At 41.5% G+C, this 13,383-nt stretch overlaps 3 protein-coding genes across 7 annotated transcripts; 1 reads left to right on the forward strand and 2 right to left on the reverse strand.

The window, feature by feature from the left end:
* Positions 1-85: 85 nt before the first annotated feature.
* Positions 86-6,119, forward strand: LOC124340919 (transferrin-like). 2 transcript variants are annotated; one of them, XM_046793726.1, is made up of 20 exons: positions 86-174; positions 273-310; positions 388-1,015; positions 1,075-1,127; positions 1,212-1,361; positions 2,043-2,145; positions 2,678-2,817; positions 2,893-2,986; positions 3,066-3,105; positions 3,190-3,334; positions 3,416-3,573; positions 3,664-3,809; positions 3,914-4,089; positions 4,159-4,399; positions 4,470-4,627; positions 4,700-4,888; positions 4,968-5,099; positions 5,173-5,303; positions 5,407-5,559; positions 5,647-6,119. In XM_046793726.1, exons 5-20 carry the CDS (start codon positions 1,355-1,357, stop codon positions 5,821-5,823), a joined length of 2,190 nt encoding a protein of 729 aa, XP_046649682.1. In that variant the 5' UTR covers positions 86-174; positions 273-310; positions 388-1,015; positions 1,075-1,127; positions 1,212-1,354; the 3' UTR covers positions 5,824-6,119. The 2 variants fall into 2 exon arrangements, with proteins under 2 accessions (XP_046649682.1, XP_046649681.1); XM_046793725.1 differs by lacking the exons at positions 86-174; positions 273-310; positions 388-1,015; positions 1,075-1,127; positions 1,212-1,361 and adding an exon at positions 1,564-1,919.
* On the reverse strand, positions 5,944-9,425 carry LOC124341090 (receptor expression-enhancing protein 2-like). 3 transcript variants are annotated; one of them, XM_046794020.1, is made up of 9 exons: positions 9,207-9,425; positions 8,185-8,257; positions 8,015-8,094; positions 7,826-7,946; positions 7,369-7,735; positions 7,171-7,300; positions 6,872-7,067; positions 6,720-6,813; positions 5,944-6,488 (listed from the first exon to the last, which is right to left on the reverse strand). In XM_046794020.1, exons 1-9 carry the CDS (start codon positions 9,236-9,238, stop codon positions 6,400-6,402), a joined length of 1,182 nt encoding a protein of 393 aa, XP_046649976.1. In that variant the 5' UTR covers positions 9,239-9,425; the 3' UTR covers positions 5,944-6,399. The 3 variants fall into 3 exon arrangements, with proteins under 3 accessions (XP_046649976.1, XP_046649974.1, XP_046649975.1); XM_046794018.1 differs by lacking the exon at positions 9,207-9,425 and having other exon boundaries at positions 8,185-9,153; XM_046794019.1 differs by lacking the exons at positions 6,720-6,813; positions 9,207-9,425 and having other exon boundaries at positions 8,185-9,144.
* A 339-nt stretch (positions 9,426-9,764) lies between these two features.
* On the reverse strand, positions 9,765-13,111 carry LOC124340912 (threonine--tRNA ligase 1, cytoplasmic-like). Of its 2 annotated transcripts, none has more exons than XM_046793712.1 (8): positions 12,913-13,111; positions 12,375-12,521; positions 11,905-12,309; positions 11,502-11,817; positions 11,123-11,427; positions 10,795-11,058; positions 10,286-10,726; positions 9,765-10,224 (listed from the first exon to the last, which is right to left on the reverse strand). In XM_046793712.1, exons 1-8 carry the CDS (start codon positions 12,961-12,963, stop codon positions 9,961-9,963), a joined length of 2,193 nt encoding a protein of 730 aa, XP_046649668.1. In that variant the 5' UTR covers positions 12,964-13,111; the 3' UTR covers positions 9,765-9,960. The 2 variants fall into 2 exon arrangements, with proteins under 2 accessions (XP_046649668.1, XP_046649667.1); XM_046793711.1 differs by lacking the exon at positions 12,913-13,111 and adding an exon at positions 12,688-12,906.
* Positions 13,112-13,383: the final 272 nt, after the last annotated feature.

Below are 13,383 nucleotides of genomic sequence, written 5' to 3' on the forward strand. Positions count from 1 at the left end.
CACGATCCTCCGAATTACTGCCACGTACTTGTTCGATCGCGACGAATAAACCCACCGTTCTCCTGCTAAGTCATCATCGATGCATTGTTCCGCCCTGGCCTCCCCTCCCTCTCTTCTGCGATTATTATTTAAGGCTGGTTTCCAAGACATCATCGACGTCACTATCGCGTAAAGGTACAACAAACTTTGCACAAGTAATTTATGGAATCTCGGAGTGACTAAATTTACATGTTTTCTATTGAAATTTTTCAATCCTTCCGGTCGATCTGAAGTTGCACTTGCGGCTGGGTTTTTCTCTTACAAATTTGGCGTAAGTTGTACTTATTTGAAAATTATGTAATCATCATTTCTATTTCAGTTTATTTTTATTCTTTCTTATTTTGGCAGTGTAATGAAATGGAGCGACTGAAGCTTCCAGGATCTCCACGTGTAAGATTCGCTGTCGTTATGGTAGTTTGAGTCTTCGTGCCTAATTATTCAAAAAAACGTTTATAGACGCTTTTCGTTGCTAGGCAACCCTTGCACAGATCGCGAAAGATTCGAGATAGTGAAACAAGAGAGAAATAGCATGTCATGATGGACAACAGAAAATTGAATGCCGAGAGTCCGAAAACGTCAGACCTGAATAGAGGATTCTGTTTCTGGTTCACTCTTCTTCATAAGTAATCACGTCGCCCTCGGCAACCATCGAGTCTGTTTGAATCGAATCACAAGGACATTCGATTGACTACACCTGACCCTATTCTCACATGAGGAAACTGGGTTTTGTCCTTCCAGCAGTCCCTCTCCTCATCGGAGGTGCTTTCAATATTTTAGTGGGCGTGGGGGAAATCGAAAAGGAATTGAAGTCCACCCAGCGATTGTTCAACGATCGATTAACAATGGCGCACATATTCAGGTATCTGGAGAATCTTCTAGATAGCACTGATGAACCCACTTGCCAGGCCCAATAATGATGTCTAAAATGAAGGCCTGCTCATGTTGACAATCCACAACAGCTGTCAACACACTTGAGGTAAAGTTCAAAAATGACGACACATTTTTATTTATTCATTTTGATTTTTGTTTCCACAGAACTGGACGTCGCTTCTCCTTGCCGTGGAACGAAGGACCACAAAGCCCTCTTTGTAACTAACATTCTATGTAGATTGATATAACATAAATCATATCAATAGCCACAAATTTTTCCATCCGCATCTGGTTTAATCCAGATGGTTACCGGGAAGGCAAAAAAGTGAAATTCATGTCTGAAACAATGTTTTTGCTTGAAAATGTTCACATTTCTTGAAACCATCAAGACTCATGATAGAAAAATCTACCAGCACGAGGAAATCAGTGATTTACCGCTTCGTCCATGACCGGTATGTTTAAAAAAAAAGTTTTCTCTTATTTTTCCTTGTTTTCTTCATCGCTAGTCACTACGACCCTGAATGGGTTTTTCCCTTCACCCTTGATTCAAGCTTTAATCGTCTGTTGCGTAGTAGACTTAATTTCGTAGTATAATTATTTAAACGGCTACAGTCGCTATATTTGCAGCTAAACTTCCATAAATTTACAAGTTCGATTCTCTTTCTGCAAATGTATTACACTAAGTTGGAATCAATCCGCTTATATAACGGGAATTCAACTCTGGCGCCATCTGTTCCCTTATTAATTTTGTATTAGTGGTTAATGGAAGGGATTTTTCCACCTAGTTCCCTTGTTTCTCCCGTTTCCGGTCTAAATGAGACGGCTTTGTTTATGCAAATGAAGTTTTGCTATTTTTTTCCGGCTGGAACGCTTATATAGCTGACCAAACTGAGTGTGGTAACTGCTCATTTATTTCCGCCGTTTTGCGCGCAAGTCGACACACGCCATGCTGATCCGACGATTGTTTCTGTCGTTCTCGCTGCTTATTTGCTTGCAATGTGTCCAGTCTTGTAAGTGGAAGAAAATCCCGTTTTGTTTTCATTCGTGATATTTGCCAGATCCTGTAGTGTCGTCGTCGATTGAAATGAATTAATTCTCTTTTGTGTTGCTTGGTAATGTTCGGGAACAAACAGATCGCATTTGTGTGGTGGACGAAGCTCTGGCCTCCTGCTTGAATATGGTAGCTGACACGAACGCCCTTACGCTGGAATACGAATGCGTCCGCGCTCGAGACAGGTATCGATCGTTTTTGTTCAGCTACTTTTGTTTGCTCCGCTTTCCCATAGAAAATTCCGCAATGTCAACAGTGACATGGTTTCGCTGCCCTTGAATAACTAAACAACGACGATGTACGAAGAGTACTAGTTGGATTTGAGTTGGTCACCATGGCTACGGTGTCCCACATCTTCCATTTTTGGTTTGGGCTTTAAATAGTATATATGTGATCGATCTTTCCGCTAAGAAATCAAGCTTATCGGATTGCGACAAAGTCGTTAAATCTCAGATAATGATAAGGAGGAAACGGGTCTAAGAAAATTCGGTGGGTGTAGTAGACTTCCCTGTTAGTTCTAAGGTAAAAAAAAAAAAGAAAAACAAACACGGGAAAGGAACCTTGCCCAATTCAGGAAAAATTTTATTCCGCCCGTGCACTTTGCTGAGATCATATGATTAATCCCATATCTTGCTGACCTCGATGTTTATATTGCAACTGTTTTCTTGTATACCCATTTCTATTGCTTCTGTTGTATTGACCGTTTTTTTTTATTAGATTGGAATGTTTGAAACTGATCCAAAATGGACTGGCGGATTTCGCTCCATTTGAGCCAGAAGATATGTACATTGCAGCCAAGTTCATGGACGACTCTTTGGCCATTTTCCTTGAAATGCGTAACGCCATCACTCAGTTAGGTATTCATGCAGCACGGACTACGTCGGTCATTAATGTTGTAAAAGTGATGTAGAACTATTCGTTTTGGAGCGTAGATGTCTTTCGATTTTTGAGCGTCGCCGTGGTACGCAATGACGCCAACATTAATTATCCTGCTGATTTGCGCGGAAAGGTTTCCTGTCACACAGGGTAATGAGATGACAATGTCATGGCTCGATCCCACTTGGAAATTAATGACTTTATTCTGTTTTAATTTAATTGGACGCAGATATGGAAGAACGGCAGGTTGGCACATGCCAATACCTCGGGTGAGTGCATCACTCAAGAGCGTCTCGTTTGCCGTAATATCTCAAATTCCTCGTTTTTTAATTTCATTTTTTTCCACTCTCTAGCTAATGACGGAAAAATTGATCAAGCCAGATTGCACAGGGTTAAATCCAGTTAACGAACACGAATTGGCTGCCGTGTCGGATTTTTTTTCACGCGCTTGCGTGCCCGGAAAATGGTCGCCTGATGAAGCCACAGACCAATTATTCAGTGAGTGACTGATTCTTTCATTCGACTTGATAAATGAGTATTTTCTATTTCTTTCTTAAAGTAAGACATTTTAATTGGCAGAACGGAAATATCCCAACTTATGCTCGGCGTGTAATGATCCTTACCGCTGCTCCGATGGAGATGAATATTCCGGATTCGAGGGAACGTTACGATGCGTCACGCAAGGATTGGGTCAAGTAGCTTGGACTAGTTATACCACCGTTAGGCGGGTGTTTGGCGTAAGTCTTTTCGTTTTTTAAAAACAAAAGGCAAACGGAAAATTAGTTTAATTCATACTAACTGCGACTGTGATGATGATGTCATTTCAGATGGACACAGTCACCCCGAGCAGTGAAATTGTCAACTTTAGTTTCCTGTGTCCAGAGGGTGGCCGCCGGCCATTGACGTCGCCGTTTCCCTGTGTCTGGTCAGCTAAACCCTGGAACGCTTATCTGACCCGGAAAGTTACTGCAGTGTAGGTTAAATTTTATATCTAACGGATGTTAAGGGGAACCTTTATAGCCTGAATCAATGACAAAACGGTATCTTATTAAACTAACCTACTTGTTTTGATTCTAGAGCCGTGTTAAGAGACATGCAAGCACGTATAGTTCGGGCTGTTGAACTCGCCCGAACCGCCGGTAATGTGCGATCGGCCGATTGGCTCACACGAGTCCTGGGTTTTGAACCGGACGCCGTAGCCGTACCTATGGATGAACTGTCTGTGTTCACGTCTGCCGAATACCTCGCCAGAAGTCAGTTTTTTATAAAAATTTCTTATAGCGGCGACATTTTTAAAAAACAAACGAAATCTCTTTTTACAGGCAACTTTACACTGTCGATCGAAGGACGCGGTTGCCGTGGACGAATTCTTCGTTTCTGTGTCGTTTCGGAAAAAGAGCAACGGAAATGTCAAGATCTGAGAATGGCCGCCCTTTCCAGGCGTGTCCTACCGGAAATATCATGCATTCGTGGATCGACGACGATGGATTGCATGGATCGCATAAGGCGAGGAGAGGCTGATATGAGGACATTTGACAGCAATGATGCATTCCGAGCTGGCAGGTAGTGCTTTTTTTGTATTCATCTGATAAACTAATAGTTAACAGTTAATTATTTATTTCTATGTTATTAGATCGTATAACTTGAAGCCCATCGTGACTGAAATTTACCCCAACACACAAGAATCGGCCTCATTTGCAGTGGCGGTGGTCAAGTCCAATTCTGGAATCAATCGACTGGAAGACTTGCGTGAAAAACGGTCATGCCACACAGGATTTGGTCGGACTGCGGGTAAATGTTTACAAAACAGTTTTTGAAAAATTACGACGTAATGATTAAACTCTTTTTCTTACTTTTCAAAAGGATGGAACATTCCTGTTTTTGCGCTGTCACAACGGCAACTAATTTATCCACAGCGATGCCGATTCGGACGGGCAGTCAGCCAGTTTTTCAGCCAATCGTGTGTCCCCGGCGCCAAAGACTTTGTCAACGACATCTTTAGAGACAATCCTCTGTCGCTGTGTAGCATGTGCGTCGGCAATCAAGCTTTAGGTATTTATTACTTTCATCTCTAGTCCTTTCAGGTTATTTTACCAATAATTATATAACCAAATTTTCTTTCTTTGTTAAGGTGGAGCTGGTCGTTGTTCCTCCGAGCCGACCGAGGAGCTTTTTGCTGGATTTCGAGGAGCATTCCATTGTTTGGTGGAAGGCGGAGGAGATGTGGCCTTTGTCAGACATACCACGCCTTTTGAAAACACCGGTGGGAATTATTTGTTATGGAGATTTTGTTGACAATTATTCGTTAACGCGTATTCAATCGAAACACCACACAGATGGAAACAATTTGGAAAACTGGGCGGTGGGATTGAGTTCCAACAACTTCCGGTTGTTGTGTCTCGACGGGGGTGTTCGACCCGTGCAGGAATACCAAACCTGCAATTTGGGCAAAGTGCCCGCGCCCAAAGTGAGTTTTTCCGTGCTCGTGTGCTCGGAGGGGCGGAATTCCGCTTTCTTTTTCGTTAGATAAATATAAAAAAATATTTGTTTCCTTTTTTGTGATTGTCAAGGTAATGACGGATGGTTGGAAGTCTGCCGAGCGAACGCAGGACATCCGGGCTGTCTTGTTAAGATTGTCTGACCTCTTTAGCCCTTCTTTTGGAGGTCAGGTCATCTTTCGTCTATTCGGGCCTTACGAGGGAGTTCCCAACCTTCTTTTCACGGTAATTCCTTTTTGGCATTCTTTATTGATGATTTCACAGCAGATGTAGAAAAACCTTCATCACTTTTCAAATATTATACCCGTATAGGATTTCGCCGAGAGGCTTGGCGATCTAGGACCGGTCGATTACATACAAGGACTGGGCCACGATTTCGTGCGAATGATGGAACAAACCACCTGTGGCTCTGGGAAACTCCATCACGCAGCCGCCACCGGCATTGTCATGGGAGTCTTCACTTCATTGTTGGCTATCTATTATCGTTGATTATTATTCATCGAAAGTTTCCACATTGCTTGTTCCGCCTTAGGATTTCCCTATTTTTTGTAAGTTTGTTGTTGTAGCATATTTTAATAATTATAATAATAATAATCATCATGCGAAATGTAATAATAATAAGACTGTATTTTAAAACATTGAAGTTTCGACACAAAAGAGGTGGCGACTTGTGTGACGCTAGAAAGGAGAAAACACGAAAGCTTATGGCAGAAAGTGTCGGCACAACATTCCCTTTCTTTACCTAGTAAGATTTTTTTCCCATCACAGAGTTTTAAGAGCATTTCTTTTTTATCAAAAACAAAACAAGAAAAAAATATTTCGCCTCAAAAAATATACCGAGGAAGACTTTGAAAATTTTTGAAAAAAATAATACCCGATGAGTTAGTGTTTTAGCGAGAGATCCATCTTCAACTCAACTAAATGTGTGCAGGAGTTTAAATAAATTCGAGTTACAAATTCAAAAGAAATCTACTAAAAATAAGATGCGAAAGAAAGAGAGAGAGAGATAAAGAGAGCTATTATGTTAAAGTGACACTAGTGCTTGTCGCTGTGTACTTGATTCAGTTAGAAGCGCGGGATCATGTTGAGTGCGTTCACTTTGGTTTGACTGTTGTTTTCTTCACTGAGCGAGGAAGAGTAGCGTATGAAGGAACCTGCAAAAAGACAACAGGAAATGCTTTAGTAAGAGGAAACCACAAACCACAACGGCTACGTTTTATGGCTTTAAAAGGAAAAAGGCCAACAAGCAGAAAAACCCGTTCGATCAAGTTAGGTGAGGCAGAGTCCATAACCAGATTAGCAGTAGAGAAATGTTAGTTGTAAACCATGCTCTTTTCTTTCTTTTGACAAGCATAGAGGATAGACTCGCCATGCAGGTGAGCTACCTTCCCCAGATTGAACGAAGAGCACAGGTGGAGGAGGAGCTCTTCTTTTAGTGACAACCCTCGGCCTGTCGCTTTTGACGGCGACTGCCCCCATCTTCAAAAAAATCAATCATCTTGATTAACCGCGATCCCATCGAACAGCGATTACTTACATCAGATCCACTCCCGCGACCGCTTCGGGTTGTTTTGGTGTGGGTATCTACCATGGTGACAGGTCTCGATCGAGAGCTGCTACGGACAGATCCAGCTCGACGGATGACGGCTTCTATGGTGCCAGAAACCGTATCAGTGGGCAAGAATTCTGTACTCGAATAACCCGAGCTGACATCCTCCACGGAGCGTATCTCTCTGTAATGCAAACGGAGCAAAAAAATGAGATAATAAGAAGGATGTGGGCAAGTAAGACGATCCATCTGCGATGACTATTGTGTGGCATGACGACGATTCTTACCCAATATAACGCTCGGCTTCATCCCCACCGCGACGAGGTACACTACTACCGCTATCGATTTCAGTGAAGTAGACCTCTCGTGTTACACGGGAACGGGGTGCTTTCTGAACCGGCGGCCTCATAGCAATGTCTAAAATTCCCGAAACCAAAGACGATGACATTTATCAATTACTGGAAACAACGTGTATTATTTTGTACCTTGTTGCTCTTCTGCGATTTCCATCATTTCGTCGCACAAGTCGTCGAATTCCTCGGTATCCGATTCATCTAGACTGGGTACAGGATCGGCTTGCGACTGAAGATGATTCTTAGTTCTAGCTCGATCAGTTTCATCTAGTTCTTGTAAAACAGCTCCTCCTCCAACTCGACGCCGATTGACTATATTGATATCGTTGGAAACATCGCCGACGCTGTAGCTTTTGCGGAGCGTATTCATCAATCCTCCGCCTCCATTGATGGCCGTCTGCATTATGACCCGAGAGGCATACTGAACGCCTTTGGTTCCCAGCTCTAAAACCGTTTTGTAGCTTTCCTCTTTGGCTCGGAGAAGGTATTCGTCGATTTCCTATTTTTGTAACCAGACAAACAAAAAAGGCTGAGTGAAAAGAATTCTTCCTTCTCCCCTTCCATGTGAAGGGCACGTTTGAAAATAAACCTTTTCCCTCTTGACTAGGACGGGGTGGACGAACTTGCGGTACAGGATACTGGAACCTTCAGTTGCCGGAGATAGGAGCCATAAAACCACGATGATCTTTATTTCGTAGTAAAAAGGAAACCTATTCAATGCGCGGATAGAATTAATTGATGACTTGATTTGGAAAGAGAAACAACAGCAAAAACTCACCAGAAACCCAAGAAAACGTCCGTGATCGTTTCGGCAGTCGTGAATAATGCAAAAACCACCCAGTACATCATCCATTTGACCTGTCAAAAAATAATTTGTTTTTCTGAACACTGTGCCAATAAAAAATTTGAATAATAAGTAAATAAAAAAAAAAGGGAAAGGGTAATTACGTATTCATCGACATCTTTGTTCCGGATGGCTTTGTAGCTGGAGTACGCCGGATAAAGGGTGCCCAAAAAGAGTCTGTAGAAAGAGACGATTAAATAGGCACTAGATGGAAAAACCAAGCAGACCAAATAACCCGGGAGTGTCACAGCAGTCAACTCCCAAGTATTGAATAACAACTCAACACTTTCTGTTGGACTAAGATCGCTGCTGGGATTGATGGGAATTAACGAAGACGAAACGTCGGTCTCGGATTGCCATGCAACTCGCACCATTTTGTTTAGTCAAAACAAGTCGAAAAACAATAAAAACTAAAAATCCATCTGCACTGCCGTCCACTTGCACGACAGCGCGACTGATGGCCAACAACACCCCCAACACACTAGAGCCTTTGGTTCACAAACAAAGACGGTAACTAACCAAGGGCTGCCGTGCTATTTTCGTTGGCAACGAGCACTACACAGCAGAGTCACGTATTTGACAACACACCAGGGGTCTCTCCTTTTTTTCTTTTCTATTTAATTCAACCATTACATTTTAAAAAGGGAAGAAATAAAAATGTTCACGCTCGCTCGTTGTCTGGTGATCTGGTCTCACTCGCCAAAGGGTTTTTATTCAAACAGATCGTGTCAGGGTTATTTGGCAGATTTTTTCAAAGATTCTGTGTGGTATAAGTGCAAGTGAAAGACTAACAGTCAAAACAGTTTGTGTCAAGGATGGAGTTGTAAACCAAGGTTGTACTTGAGACCTCTAGTCGCGTTGATAGAACGTTTCCATTTACGGTCAAACAGCCCTGGGCCGTTCAGAACTTCCCGGGAAAATTATTCACCAAAGGAAACGTGTGAAATAAAAGCAACGTGATAACATTTTGAAAAAGAAAAACCAGCATGACCAGCACACCCCAACGCCCACAGAATGACGTAACTTCCATATTAGAGAGATATAGATAACAATGAAAACTAGTACGAATTCGTCTGCATGCCTAAACAAAGACGCAATTACAAAGTAATAAATGTAAATCACTCACATGACGAGTCTGGATACCAATCCAGAAACCATTGTCCAAGATTGAAGCGATGGTCTCTTTGAAGAACTTGTGTGCAAAAGCGTTTACATGAAACGAAGACGAGTTTACATGTGCATTCAAAAAGCACGTTAAAATCTGCTAGGAATTGCAACTGGCAAACTGTAAAAGATCCGAACAATTCAAAGGCTAAGGTGTTTCTGAATGGAAGCAGTCTACCACAGCTAGTGAAAACAAGAGGCCCAAAGCGCGTTGCCAGATTTCCATTTTCTATATTTTTTTTGAAATATCTGTCTAAAAAACTAATCATTCTTTGTTCTTTCTTTCGCCGGTGTGGTTTAAAACAAAATAAAAATGTACTACCAACATTTTATTGGCTAATGTGACTTTTGAATCATAAGCTCATCGATCCCGATATCAATCTTACGATAATCTAGAAAAATTAGTATTGATTGATATGAAATCGACTTATACTTCCAAAGAGTACCATATGCCATATCACATAACACGATATGTCACATATTAAGTACTGACAGTTAATTGAAATTTAAAAGACAATAATTCATGGGTGATATTGTATTTCCTATATTCTGTTGATTTCCAAAACAAAAGTTTTCAACCTGAACTTCCAATTACTTGAAAATAAGACCACTTGCACAATTGCAGAATTCAATAATAAAACAAACAAAACAAAAAGGAAAAAACACACACCCACGGCACTGGAGTTTTGGGATCTTTCTTACTCACTCGTTATGATTCAAAACGAATCTTCGCTATTCAAGGTTTTATCTTTCGATAGTTGGGTGAAACGCTCGATAACCTTGGCGATAGTATGCTCTCCGTGAACTTTGTTGTCACGAGTACGGATATTGACCGTTCCATTAGTCTGTTCCTTCTCTCCAACGACAAGGATAAAGTTGTGCTGGCTAAGTTGGCCGTTTCTGATTTTTTTATTCATGGTATCACCGGCATCAATATCAGCCGTAATACGGAATCCAGCAGCTGCTATTTGCTCTCTCACCTAATCAGATATTTTTGAATTAGTAATTAACATCCACGACATGTTTGATTTTTCACAAAACCTGTTGAGCGTAGCCATCAAAAACAGGTCCGACAGGAACTACGACGCATTGCCGGGGACTTAACCAGAAAGGCCATTTTCCGGCATAGCTTTCAGTTAAGATAGCAATCATACGCTCGACAGAGCCGAGGATTGCACGATGAATAATGACAGGCTTCTCCTTCTCTCCAGCTTCATTAATGAAACTTAAATTGAAACGAATCGGCAGCTGAAAGTCCAGTTGAATAGTGGCGCACTGATGCGGCCGGCGCAACGCATCCATGATGGTAATGTCGATTTTAGGACCGTAAAATGCACCATCGCCAGGGTTCAATTGCCAAGTTTCTCCAAATTCGTTCAAACTTTCAGTCAGTTCCTTTTCAGCGTGATTCCAGGTCTCGATTTCTCCAAGAAACTTTTCAGGTCGTGTAGAGAGGCGCAGTTGGAAAGTAAATCCAAAGATCTAAGAGGAACAACATAAATGTATAAAATACTTGATCACGATTTGAATGTATAAACAAAAACGGGTACCTTGTATACGTCTCTCAGGAAAGCCAAGGCGCCATTGATTTCACTCTTGATTTGTCCCATAGTACAAAAGATATGAGCGTCGTCTTGTTGGAACCGACGTACTCGAGTTAGACCGGAGAGAGCTCCTGACAACTCATTGCGGTGAAGTACTCCGAAATCCGCAAGACGCAACGGCAATTCTCGCCAAGAACGAACCCGATGGTCAAATAACAGGCAATGACCGGGGCAATTCATCGGCTTCATGGCATATGTTTCTTTTTCAACCTAACAAAAGAACAATTTCAAATCAGGGGAATTCTTAATTGAAGTCAGAAAATAACATATTTACCTCGAAAGAAAACATATTCTCCGAGTAGTGCTGCCAATGGCCAGATGTGAGCCACAACTTGGAGTTGTACACATTCGGAGTGATGACTTCTTGAAATCCACGCTGTTTGTACTCGTTTCGGAGGAATTCAACGAGCGTATTGTAAATGTGCGCGCCATGGGGGGTAAAGAAGCAGGCTCCGGGACTGAGTTCGTGGAAGAAGAAAAGTTCATATTCCCTGCCCAGTTTTCTGTGATCTCTTTTAGCTGCTTCTTCTTGGATCCTCTGCCATTCTTTTAATTGCTTGTTATCCGGGAATGAAATACCTATGGCAAATTAAATTTTCGTTTTCATTGGAAAGGTGCATGACTTCAAATGGAATTTAGAAAATTGTGTATACCGTAAACTCGCTGAAGAGATTCAGCATCTGCCTTTCCTTCCCAATACGTCGAACTGTTTTTGGTAATTTGGAAGGCCTTAATTTTACCTGTATGCCTAACATGAGGTCCAAGACACAAATCGATCAAAGGACCACAACGATAGGCAGTAGTGGTTGGTGTATCTACTTTTTCGTTGAGAATTCGAACTTTGAACTCGTTGTACTTGAACATCTCCAAGAGATCTTCCTTTTTCATTTCAAGACGTTCAAAGGGTTGTTTCTCCTTTATCGCGGCTTTCATGACATTTTCCAACACTGGAAAATCAAAATTAGAGACCTGAAATAAAAATGTATACATGATTATCAAAATACAATACATTTGAATACAAAACTTGTCTGAATAATTAAAGATAAATGTCGTTACCTGTTGGTCTTGGATGAACATGTCATAGTAAAATCCGTTTTCAATGGGAGGCCCATAGCAGAGGCAACCTCCATAACATCTCTCCATGGATTCTCCCAAAATGTGAGCAGTCGAGTGCCAAAACACCTTCTGCGCATCTTCATCATCAAATTTCAGGAGCTGCAAAGTACAACTGTCTTCCAATGGCCTGTCAAGATCCCAAAGCTTGCCATTAACTTTGGCAATGACAGTGTTTTCTGCCAGACCAGCACTAATGCCACTAGCAATATCGAAAGGTGATGTGCGCCAAGAGTTTCCTTCTACAATCTTTCCATCAGGTAAAGTAATTTGGATTGGGCTGGGCACCTTGGCGGCAATAGCAGCATCAGCTTCAGCCTTTAGTTTATCCCACAGGGCAATACGGTCCTGCAGAAATTGATAAGTTGGTATCACAAGATGAAAAATGAGTATGTTAGTTATCTGTGGCTAACCTGGATGTATGAGGGCCATGGGTTCAGCTCCTTCAACGAAGTCTTGACTTCTGCCTTAGCTTTGGACTCTTTCGGTTTTCCTTCAACCTTTGGTTTTCCTTCACTCTTTGGTTTTCCTTCAGGTTTGCCTTTCACCTCACCAGTTTCCTATATATTAAATAATAATCGTCATACTCTTTATGCAGTAAAAGCAAATTGTAAGCTTAAAACATCAATAGAAAACTAAGCTAACATGTTAATGGATTCCAGTAATGGAAGCTACAGAGAAACTTTTGTACTACGATATTCCATTTTGCCGGTTAAACAAACCCACCGAGGTTTTAAGTGTTCTCCTGGGCTTGCTGAACCGGAAGTCATCGGGAAAACATCTCCCACCAAATGTCTGATGCAATATTGGCGCTAATAGGCTAATATTTGCACGAAACTGATTCAAATGGGGGGAAAGCGACCATACACCTCGCGAAATCATGGTCAAAATAAACAAGATACTTCTCTTATGAAACAAAATTTAATTTCCAATTATCGAATGTTTTCATGCCTTGGGTTGAATTTCCATATTTGCGATTGATTCCGCCACGTTGTCTGCCATGAGAGTCACGTTATGAACCACACTGAAACTACTGTACCACTGTTCTGCGGTAAATTGAAGTTCTGAGGTTTTTTTTGTACTGCCGAGAATACTGACTGATGAAATTGTGTGAAATCAATTGCGTGCAGTTGGAGACCTCAAGTGAAGAAGAAATGTCTTACCTTGTCACGAATACAAACTACGACCGTCAGATGGAGTAGTGATTAAGAAATTGGTTATTAAACGTGTAGTTGAGAAAACCTAACAAAAAACTGTTTAGGATCTCAGGTAAAGTTCTAATCACCATTTTTTCTATCATCAAATAGCTCAAATTAATTAAAATTTAAATTTAAACTCAAATTAAGTTTGCCCAACACACTGGTAGATGGCGGTTAGTTTTATTGGTTCCCGCGCTACGTGTGGATATTGAGCAACGAAAAA

This window comes from Daphnia pulicaria, chromosome 5, assembly GCF_021234035.1.
Source record: "Daphnia pulicaria isolate SC F1-1A chromosome 5, SC_F0-13Bv2, whole genome shotgun sequence".
Taxonomy (NCBI): domain Eukaryota; kingdom Metazoa; phylum Arthropoda; class Branchiopoda; order Diplostraca; family Daphniidae; genus Daphnia; species Daphnia pulicaria.

Coding starts and splice junctions, on each gene's coding strand:
- LOC124340919 (XM_046793725.1), top strand. CDS start 1,856: ATGCTGATCCGACGATTGTTTCTGTCGTTCTCGCTGCTTATTTGCTTG. Junction 1,920..2,042: donor CTTGCAATGTGTCCAGTCTT/GTAAGTGGAAGA, acceptor GGGAACAAACAG/ATCGCATTTGTGTGGTGGAC. Junction 3,574..3,663: donor CCGTTAGGCGGGTGTTTGGC/GTAAGTCTTTTC, acceptor ATGTCATTTCAG/ATGGACACAGTCACCCCGAG.
- LOC124341090 (XM_046794018.1), bottom strand. CDS start 8,454: ATGGTGCGAGTTGCATGGCAATCCGAGACCGACGTTTCGTCTTCGTTA. Junction 7,301..7,368: donor AATCGCAGAAGAGCAACAAG/GTACAAAATAAT, acceptor CGGGAATTTTAG/ACATTGCTATGAGGCCGCCG. Junction 6,814..6,871: donor GTCGCGGGAGTGGATCTGAT/GTAAGTAATCGC, acceptor ATTTTTTTGAAG/ATGGGGGCAGTCGCCGTCAA.
- LOC124340912 (XM_046793711.1), bottom strand. CDS start 12,843: ATGATTTCGCGAGGTGTATGGTCGCTTTCCCCCCATTTGAATCAGTTT. Junction 12,310..12,374: donor CATGGCCCTCATACATCCAG/GTTAGCCACAGA, acceptor CAATTTCTGCAG/GACCGTATTGCCCTGTGGGA. Junction 11,428..11,501: donor ATCTCTTCAGCGAGTTTACG/GTATACACAATT, acceptor AATTTGCCATAG/GTATTTCATTCCCGGATAAC.